General features: G+C 43.4%; 2 protein-coding genes across 2 annotated transcripts in view; both read right to left on the bottom strand.

The window, feature by feature from the left end:
* Nucleotides 1-27,652, bottom strand: part of LOC134624309 (nucleotide-binding oligomerization domain-containing protein 2-like) — a 1,192,597-nt gene that overhangs the window by 385,140 nt on the left and 779,805 nt on the right. The window lies entirely within an intron of this gene.
* LOC134624313 (uncharacterized) lies at nucleotides 9,370-26,507 on the bottom strand. Its single transcript, XM_063469288.1, has 13 exons — nucleotides 26,253-26,507; nucleotides 19,690-20,034; nucleotides 19,490-19,609; nucleotides 18,414-18,743; nucleotides 17,947-18,285; nucleotides 17,483-17,815; nucleotides 17,014-17,355; nucleotides 16,547-16,867; nucleotides 16,057-16,389; nucleotides 15,484-15,804; nucleotides 15,028-15,360; nucleotides 11,296-11,389; nucleotides 9,370-11,130 (listed from the first exon to the last, which is right to left on the bottom strand). The coding sequence occupies exons 1-13, from the start codon at nucleotides 26,302-26,304 to the stop codon at nucleotides 11,079-11,081; spliced, it is 3,315 nt and encodes a 1,104-aa protein (XP_063325358.1). The 5' UTR covers nucleotides 26,305-26,507; the 3' UTR covers nucleotides 9,370-11,078.

Below are 27,652 nucleotides of genomic sequence, written 5' to 3'. Positions count from 1 at the left end.
CCGGCCCCACTTTACATTCACGGGAACCGTGTGGAGAGGGTACACTCCATGAGGTTTCTGGGCGTGCAGATCTCTGATGATCTCTCCTGGACTGCAAATACCACTGCGGTGGTAAAAAAGGCCCAGCAGCGTCTCCACTTTCTGAGAGTGCTCAGGAGGGACAACCTGGAGGAGAGGCTGCTGGTGACATTCTACAGAGCCACCATAGAGAGCATCCTAACGTACGGCATAACAACATGGTATGCAGGGTGCTCAGCTGCAGACAGGAAAGTACTGCAGAGGGTCATCAACACAGCCCAGAAGATCACTGGCTGCTCTCTGCCCAGCCTGGAGGTCATTGCAAACTCCTGGTACCTCAGCAGAGCTGGCAATATCATCAAGGACCATTCTCACCCCAGCAATCAACTGTTTGAACTATTACCGTCAGGCCGACGATACAGGTCACATAAAACCAGGACAAACAGATTCAGGGATAGCTTCTTTCCCAGAGCTATCACCGTTGTAAATAAACACAAAAACAATTGAACCTGCTTAGCCATACCATACTGTCACTGTCATTATATTATGCTGCGATTCATACTGCAATACTGTCATTATATTAATGCTGCTATCCTGTAAATATCATTCTTACTTTTGTTGAGTACTTACGTTCGTTTTATTGTACCTTTTATATTTTACATTTATATTTATTATTGCATTTTGCACCAAGGGAGTGGCACTCCAATTTCGTTGTACCCTGTACAATGACAATAAAGGCTATTCTATTCTATTCTATTCTATTCTAACTATATAGGAACATAGTGAAGACCAATTATTTAAGAGAATAAAGATAGGTTAGTTTCTTTTGGAGTAGAGCTCCATTTATTAGGAAAATTTTAAAAAGGCAGGTTTGTGGGGAAGTCAATGGGTCTTTAAACAGGCTATTCTTTTGGCTGCCTAGACACTGCTCCCTCTGCCGAGAAGTGGGCTTTATTTGGTGGACTATTTTACTAACCACAGGCAGATGGACAGGTGCTCTGCAGGTGGGATTGACCGCCTGTATTTGTAGGCGGGCAATGCTTGGACTGACGTGGGACAGCAGGTCCTCAAACTGGGCGAGGGAAAGAGGGTGGTACCGCTGAAATCAGCCGTCATCCAGGCGCAGCTCCTGGAGCAAGTGGTGAAACTCACGAAACTGCTCACACTTCAGGAGGACCTGATGGACACAGGTACGCCGCTGCTCTGCTCTCCACAGTAAATAGAGATGGGAGACTCTCTCTTCAAACGCTAGCTCGACATCTGCCATCTTGCAAACATACCATCTGGCACTACTTCCTCCCACATTTCCGGTTCACGCGAATAATTCGCGTTGGACACGCGTTGAGGTGCGAATTTGCACGCGTCAAGTTAGGGGCGTCTGACGCGTTTTGGTCGCGTCTATCGCGTTTGGTGAACACACCGTAAGTGTTTCCTTTTCTGTTGCAGCTTCCCATGGGCCCAATCACAGCTTCCCATGGGCCCAATCACAGCTTCCCAGGGCATTTCAGTTTGCATTTTGTTGCATGTATTAATTACCCAGGCACACAAATATTCCACTACAAAAGAAGATTTCAAAGGATTTTAATTGATTAGTTTAAGATTTTGAACAAACAACTGAAATGAGTGAATGTGTGATAACAACATGTTAACATTTCACTCCTCAGAATTATTTAAGAAGGCTTTGATTTCTTAATGACAATCGGTTCTTAGACAGTAAAGCAAATACAGATGTATAGGGGAAAAAAATCAAATAAAAATAATAACTTTGCTAAAAAACAAACCCTCCTGATGTCCATAAATATGGTGGGATAAAAGGTTCTTAAAGTTGTAAAGTAACATGTCAGGTAAAGTTCTTCATGTTTGTACTTGAACTTGATTAAATGTGTTGATCTTGTTTCCAACAATTCCAGCAAACTAGTGATGGGATTTCCGGCTCTTTTTAGAGAACCGGCTCTCTCGGATCGGCTCACTGAAAAGAGCCGTCTCTTTTGTTACTTTAATTAATTGATTATTAACAACAATATAAAATTATGCAGAAAAGGAATTACAAATTATTGCAAAATAAACGGCAAGTTTGTTGGAAACACATGGAGTTGGATACCAGCGGAAAACACCTGCAAAGATAGAACAACCACACTCATATATATTCAAATAGTTAAAAAAAAAAATTCATTTACCTGTTACTACCACACACCAAATCCGGTCGTTGGTACTTCCTGGCTTGTGTAGCCACTTAGTAACAAAAGCTCAACACTGCATTAGCATCCTGGAGCACTTCTGTTGTGTTTTGTACGTGCTTCGGAGATTGTACGTGCTATGGAGTTTTTACGTGTTTTGGAGTTTTTACGTTGTCAATGGAAAATTGTACTGTCAGTATAATCTTTCAATGATATAAGTTTCCATATATGCTTAGAGGTGTATAATCGATTGTGTAGTGATAGGATGTGTGATCTTTAGTAGGCTTTGTGTGATTCCAGAGTGTTCTGGTATTCACCCCCCACATCCTAGGAGCATGGGAAAGGTCGTACCTTCTTTTATTGTTTTATGATAGGATAAACGTATCTATGTCTGTTTTAGGCTAAGTGCATTTTGTTTAGATGAACTGCTGGACTTCCAGGCCAGCAGGTTTAGGAAGTCGGTTATGGACGAACACACACACACACACACACACACACACCTAAACATCCACATTCCAATGTAAAGAACAAACACCCACTGATGTATAAATAAAGAACAGGGCAGTGGCACGGCGCGAGTCTCAGAGCCCGCACTTCTGTGCGAGTTCTGTGGGTGCCCTTGCTTGCAAGTAACTAACTGCAGTGTGTGTTTCTCCTCTCTGATTCTCAACTGAAGAAGTGTTTTAGAATAAATCTCCTGACATACGTGCTATGGAGTTTTTACCTGTTTTGGAGTTTTTATATGTTTTGGAGTTTGTACGTGTTTTGGAGTTTGCATGTGTTTTGGAGTTTGTGCGTGCTATTTGGAATTTGTAAGTGTTTTGGAGTTTGTACATGCTTTGTCTTTAGGGGCAACTGTACAAAACACTGCAAACCACAACACAATTAAGTATAAATTAAAATATGAAAACAAAAAGAAGATGCATATTCTCTGTCATATGGGCCTGCATGAAAGGAAAAAAAAACACGGCTCGCGTCGTTCACTTCAAGGATCCAGCTCTAAGAGCCGTTTTGTTTTCCACTGACAAAACATTACAACAGACACATGGAGGAACACAACGAGAACACACAGTAAGGTGAAGTAAATGATTTGGATTAGGTTTTCACTACTGCAAAACACACCAACACACATCGGGGACTTGGGAGGGCCGGTGGGAGGGGAAGTGGGATGAGTGGAAGGGGCTGGAGGCGCGGTGGTTTGTATTGAACTGTGTGGGGAGGGGAAGGTAACAAAGCCTGGTGGTGTCCCTGTAACTGTGTCACTGATCCACCTCTGGTACTGGGACACAGGAGTGTAGGCTGAAGGAGATACTGATATAAATCCTTTTCCTAAAACGAATACACATTTTTTTGACAAGACCCTCATAAGTCCACTCTGCAGCCAGACTGATCCACTCTGAGTCATGAGTGGTGCCCCACAAGTAAACTGTGGAAAGACATTGATGAAAGTTATTAGAACAGATGTGCAACTCTGAGAGGTCGACCTTTGTCACCTAATAAAGTTTGAACTTTGTCTGTATTTTTGTTACAAACTGCTCAAATAAATTAAGGGAGCAGTTGATCATCACATTATAACACAGTCAGTAAAACTTCAGGGATATCAGCCTGTCCAGTTAGGAAACAGGAACCACTGTGAATCCATTTCAGCTGCTTTGGTGCAAATGAAAGTGACGATTCCACAGACACAACGTTTCAGACAACTCTTTTAAAGGCATCAGTTTCATCAAATAAATACCAGTCTTTAAAAAAACAACCTTTGATAAACATGAATATTTTATTTATGGACAACTACAGCAAAACAAGTAAACCAAAGTGTGACTAAAGGTGAGATTATCTCAGTGACAGTCAACAACAGATTATAATAAATAAAAGTTGTGCTCACGGAACATATATTCATCCCTCCAGTACAGATGATGCTGTCTGGGATCCCTGGATCAATGTCTTTGCATACACTGGTTCCCACTATTGATACATTTGCCTCCTGCAGGTTATCGCTGATTCCTAGTTGGAGAGAATTTAAACATCAGGCTTTTCTAAAGACTCCAACACAATACTGTAAAATCAAATAAATATTTTGTGATTTACCAGGTAAAGGTAAAGGAAAGCCGATGGCCCAGCTGCTGGTCTCATTGTTGAAAGTGCTGTTTTAAGAGGCTAAGCACGTTGGCTGAATGTAGTCTGTGAAATTCACAGCAGCCGACAGCTTCAGAAGACAAATGTCGTTCTCACGAGTCGACGAGTTGAATTCAGGATGGCAGGTGGCGTTTACCACTGTCCGACTCACTTCATTTGGGTTTGGAGCTGACAGGCTGTTGTGGCCCAGATAGACCACCATGCTACTGAAATCCCTTCACACAAAACAGATAAATTTATTGTGCCTCCATTTGATCATTATCCCAGAGCAAAGCAGTCGATGTCACGAGTTTCCTTTTTCCTTTCACTTCTTTGTTGTGTGTGTGTGTGTGTGTGTGTGTGTATCTGTAGGTGGAGGATTTCACAGGAAGAGACAAAACGTTAGCATGTGACACTGTTAGCAACAGAGAAATGTGGACTGGAGAGGAAAATGAAAGATTTTTTAAAGCAGGAACTTTTTTTACAACATGTGATATTCCAGATATGTAACTTACATCTTTATGATTGATATGAGTTTCTAAAATCAGATCTTGAATCACTAAATGTGCTGCTGATAATTCTGTGTTTTCCAAAGGTTACAAAGCGTTACAGTGAGCAGGCTTTGGATATCAGCCATAGAGCTCCTGTAACATCTGTTTACATACTGTTGAACTGAGCAGTGACTGTAGCGTGAGGTCAACTGATCACAGCTGCACACTAAGAAAACAAAACAAATGATTATGTGACTTTTCCTCACCGACTCTGGTAATTGGTGATTCTGTTCTCAGACACGTGAAGCTAGAGACACCGGCAACCATAGTCAATTGTCTTCCAGGGGCCAGAGCAGGCGACATTGAAGGAAATTTAAAACTGCTGGCTAAGGGTAAACGTAAATACAGTAAGATCATAATTCACGTCGGCAGTAATGACACCTGGTTACGCCAATCGGAGGTCACTAAAATCAATATTGAATTGGTGTGTAACTTTGCCAAAACAATGTCGGACTCTGTAGTTTTCTCTGGTCCCCTCCCCAGTCAGACCAGGAGTGACATGTTTAGCCGCATGTTCTCCTTAAATTGCTGGCTGTCTGAGTGGTGTCCCAGAAACAATGTGGGCTTCATAGATAATTGGCAAACCTTCTGGAGGAAACCTGGTCTTGTTAGGAGAGACGGCATCCATCCCACTTTGGATGGAGCAGCTCTCATTTCTAGAAATATGGACCAATTTATTAAACCCCCCAAAATCTGACTATCCAGAGTTGGGACCAGGAAGCAGAGTTGCAGTCTTACACGCCTCTCTGCAGCTTCTCTCCTCCTGCTACCCCCCCAAAAACCCATCTCCATTGAGACTGTGTCAGCTCCCAAACAGACAAAAAACAAACTAAAAACCAGCAATAAACAATTTAAACATAAAAAATCATAAAGAAAGAACAATACAGTATCCACATCTGAACCAAAGAGTAAAACAACGAAATGTGGATTATTAAATATTAGGTCTCTCTCCTCCAAGTCTCTGTTAGTACATGACTTAATAATTGATCAACAAATCGATTTACTCTGCCTTACAGAAACCTGGTTGCAGCCGGATGATTATGTTAGTTTAAATGAATCAACACCCCCGAGTCATTCTAACTACCAGAAACCTCAAAGCACAGGCCGAGGGGGCGGTGTGGCAGCAATTTTTCACACCAGCCTATTAATTAACGAAAGACCAAGACAGACTTTTAATTCATTTGAAAGCCTGATGCTTAGCCTCGTCCACCCCAGCTGTAAAACTCAGAAACCAGTGTTACTTGTTATCATCTACCATCCACCTGGGCCTTACACAGAGTTTCTCTCTGATTTCTCAGACTTTTTATCTGATTTAGTGCTCAGCTCAGATAAAATAATTATTGTGGGTGATTTTAACATTCATGTAGATGCTAAAAATCACAGCCTCAACATCGCATTTAATCTGTTATTAGACTCAATTGGCTTCTCTCAAAATGTAAAAGAACCCACCCACCACTTTAATCACACTCTAGATCTTGTTTTAACATATGGCATAGAAACTGAACATTTAACAGTGTTTCCTGAAAACCCTCTGCTGTCTGATCATTTCCTGATAACATTTACATTTACAATAATTAATTACACAGCAGTGGAGAGTAGACTTTATCAAAGTAGATGTCTTTCTGAAAGTGCTGTAACTAAGTTTAAGAATATAATCCACCCACTGTTATCATCTTCAATGTCCTGTACCAACATAGAGCAGAGCAGCTACCTGAACGCTACTCCAACAGAGGTCGATTATCTTCTTAATAATTTTACCTCCTCACTACGTACGACTCTGGATACTGTAGCTCCTGTGAAAACTAAGGTCTCAAATCAGAAGTACCTGACTCCGTGGTATAATTCTCAAACACGTAGCCTAAAGCAGATAACTCGTAAGCTGGAGAGGAAATGGCGTGTCACAAATTTAGAGGATCATCATTTAGCCTGGAGAAATAGTTTGCTGCTTTATAAGAAAGCCCTCCGCAAAGCCAGAACATCTTACTATTCGTCACTGATTGAAGAAAATAAGAACAACCCCAGGTTTCTCTTCAGCACTGTAGCCAGGCTGACAAAAAGTCAGAGCTCTACTGAGCCAACCATCCCTTTAACGTTAACTAGTAATGACTTCATGAACTTCTTCACAAATAAAATTTTTATCATTAGAGAAAAAATTACCAATAATCATCCCACAGATGTAATATCGTCTACAGCTACTTTTAGTACCATCGATGTTAAGTTAGACTCTTTTTCTCCAATTGATCGTTCTGAGTTAACTTCAATAATTAATTCCTCCAAACCATCAACGTGTCTTTTAGACCCCATTCCTACAAAACTGCTCAAAGAAGTCCTGCCATTAATTAATTCTTCAATCTTAAATATGATCAACCTATCTCTAATAATCGGCTATGTACCACAGGCCTTCAAGGTGGCTGTAGTTAAACCTTTACTCAAAAAGCCATCTCTAGACCCAGCTGTCTTAGCTAATTATAGGCCAATCTCCAACCTTCCTTTCATTTCAAAAATCCTTGAAAGAGTAGTTGTCAAACAGCTAACAGATCATCTGCAGAGGAATGGCTTATTTGAAGAGTTTCAGTCAGGTTTCAGAGCTCATCACAGCACAGAAACAGCTTTAGTGAAGGTTACAAATGATCTTCTTATGGCCTCTGACAGTGGACTCATCTCTGTGCTTGTCCTGCTAGACCTTAGTGCTGCATTTGATACTGTTGATCATAATATCCTATTAGAGCGATTAGAACATGCTGTAGGTATTACAGGTACTGCGCTGCAGTGGTTTGTATCATATCTATCTAATAGACTCCAATTTGTTCAAGTAAATGGAGAGTCCTCTTCACCCACTAAGGTCAATTATGGTGTTCCACAGGGTTCAGTGCTAGGACCAATTCTATTTACATTATACATGCTTCCCCTAGGCAGCATCATTAGAAGACATAGCATAAATTTTCACTGCTATGCAGATGATACGCAGCTCTATCTGTCCATGAAGCCAGGTAACACACACCAATTAGTTAAACTGCAGGAATGTCTTAAAGACATAAAGACCTGGATGGCCACTAACTTTCTGCTTCTTAATTCAGATAAAACTGAGGTTATTGTACTTGGCCCTGAAAATCTTAGAAATATGGTATCTAAGCAGATTCTTACTCTGGATGGCATTACCTTGGCCTCCAGTAACACTGTGAGGAACCTTGGAGTCATTTTTGACCAGGACATGTCCTTTAACGCACATATTAAACAAATATGTAAGACTGCTTTCTTCCATTTGCGCAACATCTCTAAAATTAGAAATATCCTGTCTCAGAGTGACGCTGAAAAACTAGTTCATGCCTTCATTACTTCCAGGCTGGACTACTGTAATTCATTATTATCAGGATGTCCTAAAAACTCCCTGAAAAGCCTTCAGTTAATCCAAAATGCTGCAGCAAGAGTACTGACAGGGACTAGAAAGAGAGAGCATATTTCTCCTGTTTTGGCTTCCCTTCATTGGCTTCCTGTTAAATCCAGAATTGAATTCAAAATCCTGCTCCTCACATACAAGGTCTTAAATAATCAGGCCCCATCTTATCTTAATGACCTTGTAGTACCATATCACCCTATTAGAGCACTTCGCTCTCGCTCTGCAGGCTTACTTGTTGTTCCTAGAGTATTTAAAAGTAGGATGGGAGGGAGAGCCTTCAGTTTTCAGGCCCCTCTTCTGTGGAACCAGCTTCCAGTTTGGATTCGGGAGACAGACACTATCTCTACTTTCAAGGTTAGGCTTAAAACTTTCCTTTTTGCTAAAGCATATAGTTAGGGCTGGACCAGGTGACCCTAAATCCTCCCTTAGTTATGCTGCAATAGACGTAGGCTGCCGGGGACTCCCATGATGCATTGAGTTTTTCCTTTCCAGCCACTCACTATGTGTTAATAGACCTCTCTGCATCGAATCATGTCTGTTATTAATTTCTGTCTCTCTTCCTCAGCATGTCTTTATCCTGTTTTCCTTCTTCACCCCAACCGGTTGCAGCAGATGGCCGCCCCTCCCTGAGCCTGGTTCTGCCGGAGGTTTCTTCCTGTTAAAAGGGAGTTTTTCCTTCCCACTGTCGCCAAAGTGCTTGCTCATAGGGGGTCATATGATATGATTGTTGGGTTTTTCTCTGTATTTATTATTGTGCGATCTGCTGTACAATATAAAGCGCCTTGAGGCGACTTTTGTTGTGATTTGGCGCTATATAAATAAAATTGAATTGAATTGAATTGAATTGATTACTGACATGTTTGTATAGACTGTGTCATTTCTGACAGTGTTGCTGCTGGTGGACTCAACCTGTGGCTTGCTATCATCTTTGTTGAAGGCTGAATTGTAGGATTATCTGTTAGCATCCAGAATATCTGACATTTGTATTTAAGTGAGGGACAGAGCTCACATTAAACTTCTAAAGAACTGTATGAGAAAATGATTAAATACTGTATATGTGACAGAGAGACACAGAGACATCATGTTAATATGTAAAAACATTTAATGTGGTTCATACAGCACCAACATCACAACATCAGTGACCTCAGGGTGATTATATGGATATATACGATACTGATGGAGGCAGCTGTCAATCACAGGCACTGACAGGAAGTGTGGGTGTGGCCTCAGGGCCTCCATCATGGGTCCTTCCTGCTCTGATCGGAGAGGGTGTAGCTGTGTCTCAAAACGTCGGCTGCATCCTCCGGAGGCCGCATTTGAAGGCCGATTACGTCACAGCCAGGCGACGAAGGCTGTCCCAATTCGTCGACTCCTTCAAATGCAGCCGACAAATGTGTCCTTCATTTCCCCGAATTTGAAGGATGGGTCGGGTGTGTCCTTCGTGGCCCACCATATCCCAGAATTCATAGCGCGGCCCAGCCAAATTTCAGCTGCCAATAATGGCGGCCGCTACTAAGTTTTAAAATTACTCTTATTAATCTTTCTGGGTCACAAAATAAACTTTTAACATATTTTAGTAGCTGTGTAAATTACAAATATCTGCTTGGTTTATCAAGACATCGCATATTTGCAAAAGTGTGCCGACGTTTTCGGAGACGTCTGTTACCCACCAGCTCGATAGCAAGCCGGGGGGTTCAATGGTCACTCCAGCCGGCGAGAGCAGCGGACTCCCGGCTTCATCGTTTTTAGACCCCCGCTCTTTCGCTACTCAGGTTAAACATGATATATATGTCATGGTCTCCGTGCCTGCCCGGCCGGCCCCACAAGGCTACATTTGCTGTTTTGGCTCTCTCCCTCTCTCTCTTTCCCTCTCTGCCTGGGCGGAGCTCATTGTGGGCTCCCGCCCTTGGCCCACACACCTGACAACAATTACCTGTCATCACCGGGAGCACTATTTGAGGCTGGAACGCAGATCCTCTCGTCGCTGGATGATTGTACTACTGACGTTAGTGTTTCTCCCAGCTCCTGTGAACCTGTGCTTTGTGATTCGTGATTAGTGATTATTGAGTGACTTCCCTTTCTTCCGCTACAGACCTTCCTCCCCGGACCTGTGACCTCCCTGCCGTGTGAACGTGTGTGAGTGTGGGCAAGAAGACGTGAGCGAGTGTGAGAGAGCTACCCTGTGATTCCCTGGAGTTTTGGATCCCCCTCACTGTATATACTGTGCACTGGTGTTGTAAATAAACTGTTCTTTGGAGACATCTACAGCTCTGCGCTTGAGTCCCTACTACCTGATCGTGACAATATAAGTCACTCAGATAACTTAAAAATGTAATTGTTTGCCTTTGTTCGGTGTTTTATTTGTTCCGGAGTAAATCGGTTTGGCTGAGATCAAAGTTATTAGATTGTTAGATTAAATAAAACTTTATTAATCCATCGGGTGGGTTCCTCCGGGATTTTCACACAGCTGAATAAACGTTAAACAGAAAACTGATTAAACAGTTGTGTGAGACGGTCGAGAATTTACGCCAGTGTCCTGTTATATTTTAGATAGCAAGGAGCAGACGGCCGAGTTTGTTAAACTCCACCGAGACAGCGGTGACACTAATCTGAAGGCTAGACTGTCCCATTTCACAGCCTCGCACTTCCGGCCTTCTCGGTCTTCGGAGGACCCGGCCCACGTAGACCGCGAAGGCCGGGTCCTCCAAAGGATGCAGCCGACGTTTTGGGACACAGCTGTTGTGTCATGATGTTTGTCTGAAGCTTCCTGAGAGTCAGCAGCTTTGACCTTTGACCCACATGGAGCTAACATGTGACACAGAGTCAGGACACTCTGTGGAGATCCATCAGAGGAACGTCTTCATGGTTCCTGTTCCTGAGGACACAGAGGACAGACAGAGCAGCTCAGACAGTGGACAGGGAGAGACGCGTGGCAGCTAAGGACAAAGGTGAACTGGTACCTCCACCAGAATCTTAATATTGTCTCATCCTGTAATCATACATGGACATATTTGGACACAGTTAGACAGGATGAACATACCTGTGTTCCTGGTCAGACTGTGCTCGCTGTACACTCCTCTGCCTGTAACACAGACAATGTGGAAACATCTCAGCCATGGTGCCCATCAGGGTTGCTGCAGAGGAGAGGAGAGAGGGTCAGCTCTGATCACAGACAGTATAAAACATGATAACCACCCGACAGAAACAGCTGTGGATGCGCACAGACTCTGGTCCTACAGGAGTCTGTAGGGAAACAGCTTCCTGACCTCTGACCTCTGCATACTTTACTGCTGACTCACTTATTCTGGCTCAGATTAAACACAATATTAGCACAATTTATCTTATCTTTCAAAGTGGAGGATTTGGTGCATTTTATCCACTTGCTAATTGCTAATAACTTGTCAATCACGTTAGCCAATGAGCAAGCAGTCAGACCGCCCGACTGAGTCACACGCAGTCAAAGTAAAGGTGAGGAGGGATCGGCAGTCTGGGAATGATTGTATGAGCAAATCAACGGTTTAAGAAGCACCGTTTAAAGAACACATGGATCCATCGTCTGTGGTTAATAATCTAATAATAATCAGAGACCTGAGCCCACAGGGAGCTTTAGGCCTTCTGACCTGACTCTGAGCTGGAATCACTGCATGACCTCAGCAACACCATCAACACTGCACCCCACAGGAAGATCAGGCTCCACCACATAGAAGAACAACAAACAGCTCCATCTGCTCTACGTGTAATATCCAGTTTGTTAACCACATGTCCAGTTTAGGTCATTGCAGGGATGGAGCCCAGCTATCACACGGATGGAGCAGGCTACACCCTGGGGATGCAACCTTCACACTCTGATACACACTACAGCTAGTTTACCCAGCATGCACGCCGGCAGACTGCTGGAGGGATCCTGAGAACCCAGACAGAACTCACACAGGCAGACCATGCCAAATCCACAGCAAGTAGAAGCTGCTGGCAGGTTTCCCACAGCCAGTGTTTTTACCCTTACTGACCACTCAAAGTGTTTTAGACTGCAAAAATACTTAAACATACATCCATTCAGTGCTTTATTCTACTCACATGAAGCCCTTTATCATATCCATAGCCACTTCATTAAGTACACATGTTCAGCTGTTTGTTTAAAAAGATTAAAAACTGTTCTTGATGAAGAAGAGAGAGAACCATCACCCCTGACCTTTGACCTTCACACAACCTGTTGTTCCTGACCTGACTCAGTGATGCTGTGAAACACTTCCTGTTAGCAGGATGCTAACCCTGCTACTCTAAGAAGAGCCTCTACATGAGCCACAGCTAAGTGTTTCATACACTCCAGGGCTCTCGAGTGCGACCAATTTGGTCTTATATGCAACCTAATTTCTACAATGGTGCGACTAAAAAAAACAATCCTTGGTCACACAGGTGCGAACAGCCATTCAGGTGAAAAGAAAAAAAGAAAGAAGAAAAAGTCTCCATCTGGTCAACAAAAGACAAAGGCCCTTTCTCAATTCTAAGTACGCGAGTACGTACTCGCGTTCTCGGCGAGACCGGACTTGCCGAGACCTCACGGGAGTACGGACTTGCCGAGAACGTGAGCACGGACTCGCGATTTGTACAACTGGAACACCAGCGTACTTGATGATGTCACAGGTCCGGAGTTTTTACTGCCGTCCCCTCTTAATTTAACTGTGAGTAACATGTTATGAAGCTTAACTTTAATCACAGCCAAACCGGTTTACTCAGGAACAAATAAAACACTGAAATAAACCAAACATTAACATTTAGAAGTGATCTAAGTGACTTATATATCATGTTTAACCTCAGTAGCGAAATCTCTATTAATAAAAATAGTGTACATGTATGTCTTAATAAAAACAAGCAGGTAAGATGTTAGAACGCTTTTATTTTTATTTTAGTGGACACTCAATACAATAGACAGCTGCTGGGGTTTGTTTAACCTGAGTAGCGAAAAGACCGCGGGGGGGTTGAAAACGATGTGCCGGGAGTCCGCTGTTCTCGCCGGCTCTAATGATCCTCGACCTCGCTGTCTGCTATGGAGCTGGCGGGTCACAGACGTCTCCGAAAACGTCGGAGCGCGTTTGGAAATATATGATATCTTGATAAATCGAGCAGATATTTGAAGTTTACACAGCTACATTCTCGCTTGAAAATAACTTAAAAGTTTATTTTGTGACCCAGAAAGAGTAATATTTAAAAGTTTTTAGCCCCGCTCGTCCACCATTGCCGCGTTTGAGTTTTGGACGAAATGCATTCTGGGATATTTAGCTGTACCAAGTCCACACAAGTCACCACCGATGCATGCTCAATAAAACAGGCGGTGCGAGAACACATCCGGGACTTTTTCGCGTTCTCGGCTTGATGCGTACTGTGAATTGGAACAGTACTTGGTCTCCGACTGATGATGTATCACGAGTACACGAGAATGCAAGTACGCACAAGTACGCATACTGAGAAAGGGCCAACATAATGCCCATATCGTGGTCTAAACCAATCAGAGACAGTCAGGGGCGGAACCTCTCAGATGCCCAAGGTAAGATGTTCAGATATTGAGATATTCAGTTCTAAGCCTTTGACACACTTTTAATTTAGATTTTCTTTTTATTTAATATATCTCGAGATGTTTTAAGTTTAAATTTTCAGCTCAGTGAAGCACTTTAAGCACAAGAACTTTTTCAGTACAGTGTTTTTTCGGATTATAAAGGTGCACCTAAAATCCTTTCATTATCTCAAAAGTGTGCCTTATGTATGAATTCTGGTTGTGCTTACTGACCTCGAACCGATTTTATGTGCTACACGGCGCTCAAAAATCTGTCAAAAAATGTTTTAGTATGACCTTTGGTAAGCTACGAAGCCGCACCGCTTGATCGATTGTTGGAGCATTACGGCTGCCGTAGTCAGGAGCCTCGTGGAGTAATACGTACTCTGCTTCAACATAATATTACCGTATTGTGTGTGTATAATGGCTCCTGTTCAGAGACATGCTTATGAAGCGGATTTTAAATTCAAGGCTATCAGTCACGCAGTAGAACACGGGAATAGAGCAGCTGTGAGAGAATTCAACATTAATGAATCAATGATAGTGGAGGAAGCAAGAAGAATGAGTAAAGTTTGATTTACCGGACTGTTTTGTTTAACGCCTTATAATCCGGTGAGCTATGGTCCGAAAATACTTATCTTTCTTGTAGAAATGTGCTCCAAACAAAGAACATTGTGTTGACAAGATTGTTAGTTAATCATTTACAAATCAATATTGTCTGTTTGGACAGAAATTAAAGGAAAAAAAGTGAACATGTAAAGCTGCGGTGTTAAGCCATGGGGTTGAAAAATTTGGGTGCACCTAACTTTTGTGCTGGTGCGCCTAAGAAAAAAAAGTTAGGCACACCAGTGCAACCGTGGCAACAAGTTAGTCTAGAGCCCTGTATTGAGTGAGTGAGCCTGACTGCTGTTTGCAGGTGTACTCCACAAACTCTTTTTTTTTTAACAATAGCTGGTTCAGATGAACCTCTCTGCATTAACAGCACACATAATTTATACAATTGGTGAAAGTGTATTTTTACTGTTACCGTTATTGTTTGTAGTATGTGATCAGGTATTAATATCAATTTATGAATGAAGGTGAAGGAAACACTGGTGTTGGACACAGACACAGATCCAAACTTCAAACATTTAGGACGAGCTCACAATGACCTCATCATTTATTAATTAGTCTTTAGAAATCATCAGTTTAGCTTCTCTGTGACCTGTAATGTGTTACACTCACCTTTGACACTGAGAGTCACTGATTTCTGTAGCAGCATGTGTCCATCCTTGTTGTAGACGGTGCAGGTGTAGACTCCACTGTCAGTGAGGTGGAGGTCTTTCAGGGTCAGACTGAGGTCTTTAGTTTTCAGTGGATCTTCATTCATCTCTGTGCGACCTCTATAATCCTGGTCCTGTTTATCTGGCTGATTGTTTCCACTCTCATACACGTGGACCTTCATGTTGTTGTGTGTCCACTCCACTGTGACGTCCTGAGGAAGGTCAGCTGTGGTTTTGAACAACAGCAGGACAGAATCCTCCCCCTCTGTCACCGTTACAATGTTTGGCTCCAGAGCTGAGAGCAGAAAACACAGACAGACATGAGTGAGGTTGATTCTCCATCGTCTCCTCTGCTGTGTGACAAACAGCTCTTCACTCCTGTTTTCAGTCACCGTGGACAAACAGCTGTTACACTCACCTGTGACACAGAGAGTCACTGATTTCTGTAGCAGCATGTGTCCATCCTTGTAGACGGTGCAGGTGTAGACTCCACTGTCAGTGAGGTGGAGGTCTTTCAGGGTCAGACTGAGGTCTTTAGTTTTCAGTGCATCTTTATTCATTTCTGTGCGACCGCTGTAATCCTGGTGCTGTGAGTCAACATTTACATCTATGTACTTGTAGACTGTCACATAGTTGTGTTTCCACTCCACTGTGACGTCCTGAGGAAGGTCATGTGGTATTTTAAAGGGAAGCATTACAAACTTTAGCCCTTGTGTAACCACCATCTGCATCTCTGCATCTGAAAGCAGAATATCAGAGTACAGACAGACAGACATGAGTGAGGTTGATCCTCCATCATGTCCTCTGCTGTGTAACCAGCAGCTCCTGTTCTCAGTGTTTCTCTGTCTTGGAGCTGAACTGTTGTGTGTTGATGTGTGAGGCTGCACAAACAGCTGTGCAGCTTTTAGTCTCACACAGCTGCAAACAGCTGGACACTCACAGGTTTACACATCTGGGATTCAAACTGTGGACAAACAGATGTTACACTCACCTTTAAAATAGAGAGTCACTGATTTCTGTAGCAGCTTGTATCCATCCTTGTTGTAGACGGTGCAGGTGTAGACTCCACTGTCAGTGAAGTAGGGGTATTTCAGGGTTAGACTGAAGTCTTTAGTTCTCAGTGGATCTTCATCCATCTCTGTAAAACCGTTGTAACTCTGGGACTGTTTATCTGGCTGATTGTTTCCACTCTCATACACGTGGAGCTTTATGTTGTAGTATGTCCACTCCACTGTGACGTCCTGAGGAAGGTCAGCTGTGGTTTTAAAGGGTAGAAGGACAGACTTCACCCCCTCTGTCATCTTTACAATCGTTGGCTCCAGAGCTGAGAGCAGAAAACACAGACAGACATCAGTGAGGTTGATCCTCCATCATGTCCTCTGCTGTGTAACCAGCAGCTCCTGTTCTCAGTGTTTCTCTGACTTGGAGCTGAACTGTTGTGTGTTGATGTGTGAGGCTGCAAAAACACCTATTACACTCACCTCTGACACTGAGTCTCATTGATTTCTGTAGCAGCATGTGTCCATCCTTCTTGATGGTGCAGGTGTAGTCTCCACTATCAGTGAGGTGGAGGTTTTTCAGGGTGAGACTGAAGTCTCGGTTTTTTATTTGCTCTTCATTCATCTCTGTGCGACCTCTGTAACCCTGGTCCTGATTGACTGGCTGATTGTTTCCACTCTCATACACGTGGACCTTCCTGTAGTTGTGTGTCCACTCCACTGTGACGTCCTGAGGAAGGACAGCTGTGGTTTTAAAGGGCAACAGGACAGACTTCACCCCCTGTGTCACAGTCATTGCCTCCACTGGGTAATCAGAGAGGAGAACATGAGGTTTACAGACAAGCAGACATGTGTCACTGAGGTTGATCCTCCATCATCTCCTCTGCTGTGTAACCACCAGCTCTTCATCCTGTTCTCAGTCACTGTGGACAAACAGATGTGTCACTCACCTGTGACATTGAGTATCAATGATTTCTGTAGCAGCTTGTCTCCATCCTTGTTGTAGATGGTGCAGGTGTAGACTCCACTGTCAGTGAGGTGGAGGTCTTTCAGGGTCAGACTGAGGTCTTTAGTTTTCAGTGGGTCTTTCTTCATCTCTGTGCGACCTCTGTGATACTGGTCCTGATTGACTGGCTGTTTGTTTCCACTCTCATACAAGTGGACAATCACATAGTTGTAGTCTGAGTGTCTCCACTCCACTGTGACGTCTTGAGGAAGGACAGCTGTAGTTTTAAAGGGGAGCAGGACAGACTCCTCCTCCTGTGTGACCTCCACCATCTTTGGCTGAGGAACTGAGAGCAGAACATGAACACAGACAGACATCAGTGAGGTTGATCCTCCATCATGTCCTCTGCTGTTTAACCAGCAGATCTTCACTCCTATTTTCACTTAATGTGGATAAACAGATGCTAGACTCACCTCTGACTCTGAGAGTCACTGATTTCCGTAGCAGCATGTGTCCATGCTTGTTGTAGACGGTGCAGGTGTAGACTCCACTGTCAGTGAGGTGGAGGTCTTTCAGGGTCAGACTGAGGTCTTTAGTGTTCAGTGGATCTTCATTCATCTGTGTGCGACCTCTGTAATCCTGGTCTTGTTTATCTGGCTGATTGTTTCCACTCTCATACACGTGGACCTTCATGTTGTTGTGTGTCCACTCCACTGTGACGTCCTGAGGAAGGTCAGCTGGGAATTTAAAGGCCAGCAGGACAGACTCATCCCCCTCTGTCACCTCCAACACCTTTTTCTGCAGAGCTGAGAGGAGAAAAGAGAACATGAGGCATACAGACAAACAGAAGCTGCTTTTTTTTGCTTTCAGAGGTGGACAAATTACCCACTTTCTACATGTTACATTCACACTGTGGACAAACAGCTGTTACACTCACATCTGACACTGAGAGTCACTGATTTCTGTAGCAGCATGTGTCCATCCTTGTTGTAGATGGTGCAGGTGTAGACTCCACTGTCAGTGAGGCGGAGGTGTTTCAGGGTCAGACTGAAGTCTTTATTTTTTATTTCCTTTTTCTTCATATTTGTGTGACCTCTGTAACCCTGGTCCTGTTTATCTGGCTTATTTTTTCCACGTTCATTCACGTGGACCTTGATGTAGTTATAGTCAGAGTGTCTCCACTCCACTGTGACATCCTGAGGAAGATCAGCTGTGGTTTTAAAGGGCAGCTGGACAGTCCTGACCCCTGCTACCTCCAACTTCTCTGGCTGAGGAACTGAGAGAGTGGAACATGAACACAGACAGACATCAGTGAGGTTGATCCTCCATAATCTCCTCTGCAGTGCAACCAGCAGCTCCTCATCCTGTTCTCAGTCACTGTGGACAAACAGCTGTTACACTCACCTGTGACACTGAGAGTCACTGATTTCTGTAGCAGCTTAACTCCATCCTTCTTGATGGTGCAGGTGTAGACTCCACTGTCAGTGAGGTGGAGGTGTTCCAGGGTCAGACTGAGGTCTTTAGTTCTCAGTGGATCTTTATTCATCTCTGTGCGACCGCTGTAACCCTGGTCCTGTTTATCTGGCTGATTGTTTCCACTCTTATACACGTGGACCTTCATGTTGTTGTGTGTCCACTCCACTGTGACGTCCTGAGGAAGGTCAGCTGTGGGTTTAAAGGGTAGAAGGACAGACTCCTCCCCCTGTGGTGCCTCCACCACCTCTGGCTGCAGATCTGAGAGGAGAATATGTACAGACAGACATCAGTGTCCTTGTATTTAAATGTGAAACACAGTAATATACGATGACCTCACCTGTGTTATTACACATGTGTATATATGTTATTGTCCATGCTGTTGGTGGTGTTTGGTGAACTCACCACAGTGTCATTACAAAGGTAAGTAGTGTTCTTAGCTAGACACTGTTAGCTAGTTAGACACTGTGACGGTGATAATAAATCTTTGTTACATAGATGTCAGTGAGTCAGATCCTCCATCATGTAACCAGCAGCTCTTTATATACAACCAAAGGTGGAGGTGATGGAGTAAAAGTGGAAGTTGTGCATGAAGCAGTGCTGCTGTACACTGAACACAGTAGTTGTTAAAAAAAGATGGTCATTGGACATAGATGACAGGGTGTCAATCTGGGACTCTCCACCGTTTGGTCAGAAGAAGCTTCTCAGATGAAACATCTCAAACTCAGAGACACTGCTTTCGTTTCCACACTCCTCAGATTGTTTGTATCATGTGATCTGTTATTTACATTCATGATGACTCCTTCTCAGTGGGTGGAGCCTCCACCTGTGGAAGGAGGAGCTGAAGCTAACACTGCATCCAGATGTTACAGACGTGTTGGAAACATCAGCAGCTGGTTTCAGTAATCTGTGAGGAGCTGCTGGATTCATGTGTGGAGGTCAAAGGTCACAGACATCAGTCAGAGTGATGGTAGAGCTCACTCTGTTACTGAGTCACACACACGTACCTTCACTCCTCTTCTTCATCCTTACATATGCATGGCACACAAACAGACCAAAGGCAGCAGCCAGGATGATCAGAGTACCCAGCACAGCTGAGAGGACTAAGGGCCACACTGGAGGAGGTACTGTAACACAAACACACGAGACATGAACATCATCAACATGTTCATATGAACTCACATCAATCTGACCTCTGTCCACTGACCTGAGACCTTCAGCTGTACTTCAGTCTGGCTCAGCCTGTCTCCAAACCTGAGGGTGATACAGGTGTAGGTTCCACTGTCAGAGACTGTGGGGTTCCTCAGAGTGAGGCTGAGGTCTCCAGTCTGCAGAGCGTCAGTGAACATTGATGTTCGGTTGGTGTAACGATCGTTTTGACCACTAAGATCGTCAATGCTCTGCAGACGCCGGTGAACTGTTGGGTTCCTGAACTCCTCACGGTCCCACACTGCTGATGTGGAGCTCCTGGAAACATCAGCTGGTACCTGACAGGGCAGCAGGACAGACTCCACCCCCTCATACACCTCCACCCCTGAGGCATGCTGGGAAACTGAGGAGAGAAACATGAAACAGGTGAGACCTGTGCTTCACAGTCACATGACTTTTCACACACACAGTGATGTTCTCTATGATGTTTTGTCTCTGCATGTTAATGATCCCACACACTCTTCAGCTGTAGTTGAACTTTAAAGCTGATCCAAGCATCAGATCTGAGACCCTCCTGTCACCATGAAGTCTCTGCTAACTCCTTCAAACACATCCTAAACTCTCAGGAAAACAAACATAAAGGACAAGAAAGAAACAAACAGCGCAGCTCAGGTCTGTCACGGTGAACCTGTCCAGCTCAGTGTCTCCATCCAGCTCAAATCACCAACACAACACAAACACAAGTGTGCAGTATAGGACAATAATGCACACACAGCAGGCCCTGTCTTCTCCCATCACACATTTAGAAACCTGCTCTGTACTCAGAACATCACAGAGGAAACAGCTGAAAGAAGCTTGCTGTGAGTGTCACTCAGGTCCATCAACAGATGAGCAGTGAAAGAGACTCAGGTCAGGTAGATAAAGCTCATCTGTCTGCAGTCACGTGTAAGTAAGTGAGTAAAATTTATTTATATAGCGCTTTTCACAGATAATCATCACAAAGTGGTTTACAACACAAGAAATGGAAATATAAAACAATGTAACAGTAAATAAAACAGCAATGTAAAACATTAAAACAATAAAAACAACATAAGAACAAATTAATCAAAAGCTTTTCTATATGAAAATGTCTTCAGCTGTTTTTTAAAAGAATCAATGGAGTTCGTACAGCGGAGACAGTGGAAGAGAACCACTGCCTGAAAGGCCCAATCACCACGGGTTTTAAAACGAGTGCGTGGTACCACCAGCAGTCTCTGACCTAATGACCTTAAAGCTCGAGAAGATGAATGTGGTTTCAGCAGGTCAGATAAATATTGGGGAGCTTGACCATATAGGGCCCTAAAGGTTAGAACTAGGGGTGGGCAGTATAAATGGTATACGGTAGAAACGATATGAATTTGGCCAACGGTAGAGATTGACTATACCACTCTACCGCGATGTTGATGATGTCATCAAGCTGTGCCTATTTTGGTTGAAAGCATCGCATCAACTGCAGATTATGCCAGGAGATAGTGATAGCAAGGAGACAAAGCATGTTTTGGAATACGAGGAAAGCCAAAAACTACGCTACTATTGATTCATTAATGTTGAATTCTCTCACAGTTGCTCTATTCCCATGTTGTTGCAGTATATTAATGACTAACCTGTAATTGTGGATGGATTATCTCAGTTGTTCTCCTGACTGAAGTTTGGTCCATTTACAGCAGGCATGTCCAAAGTCCGGCCTGCGGGCCAATTGCGGCCCGCAAGTAATTTTATAAATAGAATAGAATATGGCCCGCACTTCAACTTTTGCTTGAGTGTATTGCACTTCTTAGTTTTAACACCAGGGGGAGCTGCTGTTGATCAAGGCAGTTGCTCCACCAAAAAGGACAATCACAGAAGAAATTTACCCCCAAATTACCAAACAGTGAATGCAGAAAATTTCAGACAAGGTGGGAGAGTGAATATTTCTTCAAAGAACTCAAGGGGAAGTGTGTCTGTTTGATTTGCACTGAAACTGTGGCAGTTATGAAAGAGTATAATGTACGACGTCATTATGAAACCAAACATCATGTATGCATCCTACACTGGTGCCGAGCGAGAGCAGAAATTAAAGCAAATGCTAGCTCTCCTGCGGGGTCAGCAACGGTATTTTTTTTCGTGCTCAAATTGTCCAGGAAAGGGCTCCAATAGCCAGCTATGAGGTCGCCCAACTCATCGCAAGACATGGCAAGCCTTTTTCAGATGGAGACCTCATAAAACACGGCCTCGTTACTGAAATAATGTGCCCAGAAACAGTGCAGGACTTCAACAACGTCAGCATGTCCAGAAATCCAGTTGTGCGACGCATTGAAGACTCGTCAGCCAACATTAAACTGCAGCTGTCTGATAAAGCTGTGCTTTTGATTTTTACTCCATCGCATGCGATTAGAGGACCGATGCCACAGACACCGCACAGCTGCTACTTTTTTTTGCGGGGAGTGGACGAGAGCACGAGCACTTTAGGTGAGTAAAAACTATATTCCACAGTACCCGTGTTAATATGCAGGTACACATCAAATATCAATAATGCACATCAATTCTGTCACTACCCTGCTTTTGCGCACCACTTTCTTATATGCGTTTTTCTTGTTGACACACAGAGTACACACCGCTGTGCACAGCGCACGCACACGCAAAGTCAGCTGATCTCATCTGATGCAGATCTGCTCCTTGGTCAAGTGACATTTGTCCGGATTTTTGCCACGAGTGGCGCACGATCAGCATCGCAGCCGGATGGCCCGATTTACATGCCCAGCGCAGCTAATACTCACCAGAATAATTTACTAAAATTATATGCACTCCCGTTATTAAGTCCAGTGCAGTCTGTTAATGTTGATAATTGTTTCAAACGAACGTTAATAGATGTTTTGCTAAGCCTAATAACTTAAATAACAAACTTGAAATGTACCCGTCCCATTTTCCCCTTTATTGTTTTTTCTCTGTGCTGTAATTCTTCTAAGAAGAAATCTGTCTGTTCTGAGAATGAGCTACCAAAGTTTTTTCTGAATAAATCAATAAAGATTCATTTATGGAAAACTGTGATGAAGGCAGTTTTGTCTTTAATTATATTCAACAATATAACACATTTGACCACTTTTAAGTGATTTTTAATACAGTAAAGTTAAGGTTATATACCTAATTTCTAGTAAGTGGCCCTGCCCCTCCTAGATTTTTATGTATGTGGCCCTCAGCGAAAAAAGTTTGGACACCCCTGATTTACAGCATCCTGCCATGTGATTGCATTTGTCCCTAACCATCGGGAATTCTCACGTTAACTTTTACAGAGTGGAAAAAAGTTAGTGTTCATCCTCCAGCTTCACTGTTTATGTTATGCTAACATAGCTGTGTCGCTAGCAATCACGTAGCACATCATTATATACCAGCTAGCCCAACTTCAGTAACCCTACAAACATCACTGCTGTTTAGTTTTCTGTCTTCATTTCTGTTGGAAGTGATAGCAGAGCTGTACATTTGAATTTGTTTCACAAATCTCTCAGTCAGAACATGCTATATCATGTTTAGGTGGAAACTAGCGAGCTAACTTCCTGCTAACTTCTAACTCTGTTAAATGTAATAAATTCTGTTTTCATGGATGCCTGGATGTTAAACTTAATTGTTACACCTGGTAAAGCAGTAATGCTGATCATTTTATTAAAGATGAAAGAATTTAGACAGTTTTTAACTCTCAGTGATGCTGCAGTGTTCGTTTGACTTTGGGACCTGAAGCGGAGTTTAGGACCCAGATTTCTCTGCGAGCCTCCTGACTACGGTAGCGATACTGCTCCGACAATCCATCAAGCGGTGCGGCTTCGTAGCTTACCAAAGTCGGACTAAAACATTTTTTGACAGGGTGATAGAGTGGGGCTAGGTTTCACAGTGAACTCACCCGAAACCCTGGCTGATTGTGACCCACACCCGTTTTCACACCTTGGCTCATGTGATTAGGTAGAGGATCATCAGGGGGTCCATTTGTCCCTTTTTGGAGGGACACTCCCATAGGATTTAAATCTGTGACTCTCCACATTTGACCCTAGAACTGAAGAAGCTTCTCGGATGAGAGGTGAAACGTCTTGAAGCAACTTGAAGAGTCCAGACACTTTTCTTTCCAAGCTCCTTAGACTACGATGACCTGAATGACTGAGAACCTTCACAGACATAGCATCACGATGATGATGAGGAGGAGTGATTTTATATTGATGTAAATACGTGTGCATCAGCAGGAAGAAGCCCATCACGGACGTAATAACAGTCCTTGATGGGCTTCTGAACAGTCATATCTAGGGCTGCAATGACTGATTGAGTAATTTGAATAATTCAATAATGAAAAATCCTCAAACCAAATCCTTTGTTTGGATGCTTTAGTTAATGCACGGCTCTGTAGTGATATACTTTCTTCTGTTCTATTTTGTTTTACTTTATTATATGTTGCTGTTTTCACTACCTGTGGACACCTACACAGGTTTAAATGTTCTTCTGTATTAAGCGCACTGAGTCTGCTTGTAATGTCATAAACTCGTCAGGGCTTCCCTTTGTCACCGAGTTCCTGCCCCAAGTGAAAGAGTTTAAGTATCTTGGGGTCTTGTTCACGAGTGACGGGAGAAGGGAGTGGGAGATCGACAGACGGATTGGTGCTGCATCTGCAGTACGGGGGCCCCACAGGGAACGGTTCTGGCTCCGTTCCTCTTCATCATCTACACTGCAGACTTCTCCCACAACTCCAGCCAGTGCTTCCTTCAGAAGTTCTCTGATGACTCTGCAATAGTCGGCCTCATCACTGATGGGGACGACGGGGAGTACAGAACACTGACCTATGGCTTTGTGGACTGGTGCCGGCAGAACTACCTCCAGATCAACACCAGTAAAACCAAGGAGCTGGTGGTAGACTTCCACAGACACAAGCATCCTCCACTGCAACCACTGAACATCCAAGGTATGGACATTGAGGCTGTGGACAGCTACAGGTACCTTGGTGTTCATCTGAACAACAAACTGGACTGGACTCATAACTCAGACGCCCTCTACAGGAAAGGGCAGAGCAGACTGTACCTGCTGCGGAGACTCAGGTCGTTTGGAGTGGAGGGCCCACTCCTGAAGACCTTCTATGACTCTGTGGTGGCCTCAGCCATCTTTTATGGTGTGGTCTGCTGGGGCGGCAGCATCTCTGCCGGGGACAGGAAGAGACTGAACAGGCTGATCCGAAGGGCCAGCTCTGTTCTAGGATGCCCTCTGGACCCAGTGGAGGTGGTGAGTGACAGGAGAATGGCGGCTAAGCTGTCATCCCTGTTGGACAACATCTCCCACCCCATGCATGAGACTGTGACAGCACTGAGCAGCTCCTTCAGTGGCTGCAGCACCCACGGTGTGGGACGGAGAGATTTTGCAGGTCTTTCCTCCCCACTTCTGTCAGACTCCACAACAAAGACTTCAACCGATCAAACACACACAATAACACTAAGTGCAATACTCTTTTCTGGCATCGTTGTATTATACTCAATTGTATACAGTATTTGTATTCTATTTTATTCTATTGTATATAGTATTTTATTTTATTCTATTGTGTACAGTATCTTATTCTTATTCTATTCCAGTGTTTTCTAATTTTGCTAGGTATCTTTGCACTGTTCACTTTCTGCTGTAACAAAACAAATTTCCCACATGTGGGACTAATAAAGGTGATCTTATGATCACGAGCTGTGGGTAGTGACTGAAAGAACGATATTGCGGATACAAGCAGACTGTGTAACTGGCCTCTCCCTTAGAGATAGGGTGAGAAATTCAGTGTGTGTGAGTGTGCGATGTGGGTGGAGGTCTCAGCTCGGTCAGTATTAAAGCTGTAGTTACAGCACTGAGCTGACCGCACCCCTGGCTGTGATTTAGGAGAAGGGCTGGTTTACTGTTTCTACTTCCTGTTTTTGTCTTTGGCTCCTCCCCCTGCTGGGGTTTGAAGTTAAAGCTAAAAATGGCTCAGTTGGAACTTCCTGTAGCTTAGGTTAGACACGTCAGATCATCACACGCACACACACGTAAGCTGTACACTGTTGTACTGTATAACAGTGTACAAGTCAACACTGTCCTGCCTGTTAGCCTTCACTCCCACTGTCTGTACTACACACATGTTTAAATACACACATGATCGGTGTGTGTGATCAAACCAGCTGAAAGTGCAGGGTCCGCCCAGCATGACGGCCGTGGGGACGAGCTTTATCGCATGAACGAGCTCCATGACATGAACGAGCTAGATGACAGAATAATGAACGTGGACATGAGCGGTTATCCGGTCTTTAACTCTGAGTCATTAGCCATGTCTGGGCCCAAACTCTGCTGCAGGTCCCAAAGTCAAACGATCACTGCAGCATTACTGAGTGTTGAAAAACTGTCTAAATTATTTCATCTTTAATAAAATGATCAGTGTTGCTGCTTTACCAGATGTAACAATTAAGTTTAACATCCAGAAATCCATGAAAACAGGATTTGTGGATTTTTACGGAGTTAGAAGTTAGCAGAAGTTAGCTCGCTTGCTTTGACTGGCCCGCTACACACTCGGTATGAAGCCACACCGACCTCTGCGTGTGTATGTGTTCAGAGCAGGTTTCTTACCGAGTAAGAGCAGCACGATCATCATCATCCTCCTCCTCGGTAAATGTCCCATTACAGCTGATCCTCATCGAACCACCGACCGGTGTTCCAGATTAACTGGCGTTTAGATTAACTGGCGTTGGTCGAACAGATGTGTAGCAGACTTGCGTTTCAGGAGCTGCTACCGACAAACCACCAACAAACGCCAAATGTGTCATCTGTGACACTTGTGAGGTTCTCTCAAACACACACCGTCAGTCTTGATGCTGTTGAACAACAAAATGTTTAAAAATGTCGCGAGTTTATCTGGTGATATCCTCATGCGCGAGGCGATCGCGAAAACAGCAAACAATTAACACCACGCCGGTGCTGTTCACAGGACAGCAAGAGTAAACGATCGGGAGACTCTTGTCGTCGTTATCGTTCCCCTCGTACGTTTTATTTCTCCGATTTCAGCGTTTTTGCTTCACAACTAAAGCATGCAGTTTACTTTGTGTGCACTCAAATGGACTCGAGTCAACCAGCGCCACCTCTGGCCAAGGACCACAGCCTACAGCCAGATCAACTTGTGACACACATCTGCACCACGTTTGAATTCGTTTCATGCACAATACATTTGTACCTTTCAATATTGTCTGTTTGTGCGTCATGCAAATAAACCTTTGAAATGAATGAAATAATATCATGTATTTATTTTTGGCCTACATCAGTAAGAAATGCCAAATTATATACACAAAGTCAAAATCACCACTCCAATTGGTATTCATGATTTTAATATTTTTGTTTTCCATAACAATGAAATACGCCCTGGACAAATATGACACATCAATATTTCATTAGTGTTGTCACATCACATCCTGTAAGCATCTTGTGTCTGTGTCTTTTCTCTGAAAATGAATATTTTCAGCCAATATAGGCAATCCATCAACATGGCTGGAGAGTTGGTAGTTATATAAGTGTGGTTAATCTAATAAACATTTGTAAGGAGATGGCAGTTACTGTGAATTTACAACAGTTACACAGTGATTAGTAATAAACAGAGCCAGTGAGAGTGAGTGGATTTAAGAAAGTCAGTGACTCAGGTGTGTCGATTGGTTTGTCATCTGTTTTTGAGTCTGGAGGAGACGTAGAAATCTTTCGTATTAAATCTAAGTTAGGAAGATTCATGTTTTAAAACAAGCACTTTTTGTCAGAAATGCAACAAGTACATCTGCAGAAAGCACACAGTTACATTCTGTCCATCATGTGGACAAAATTGAAAATGCTGAACATTGAAAAACTGAGAACGTTGGGCAAGTTCAAAAGAAATGTGTTTGTAGGAACGAAAAACCTTTACCAAATTGTTCCTAAAAATAGTTATGGAAAGTCAAACTGTTGTATGTCTATGTTCTACATGTTTATCTAATGGAAAATAAAGTTGC

This window comes from Pelmatolapia mariae, linkage group LG3_W (genome assembly GCF_036321145.2).
Source record: "Pelmatolapia mariae isolate MD_Pm_ZW linkage group LG3_W, Pm_UMD_F_2, whole genome shotgun sequence".
In the NCBI taxonomy this organism is placed as follows: Eukaryota; Metazoa; Chordata; class Actinopteri; order Cichliformes; family Cichlidae; genus Pelmatolapia; species Pelmatolapia mariae.
This window is presented reverse-complemented; position numbering and strand designations above follow the sequence as displayed.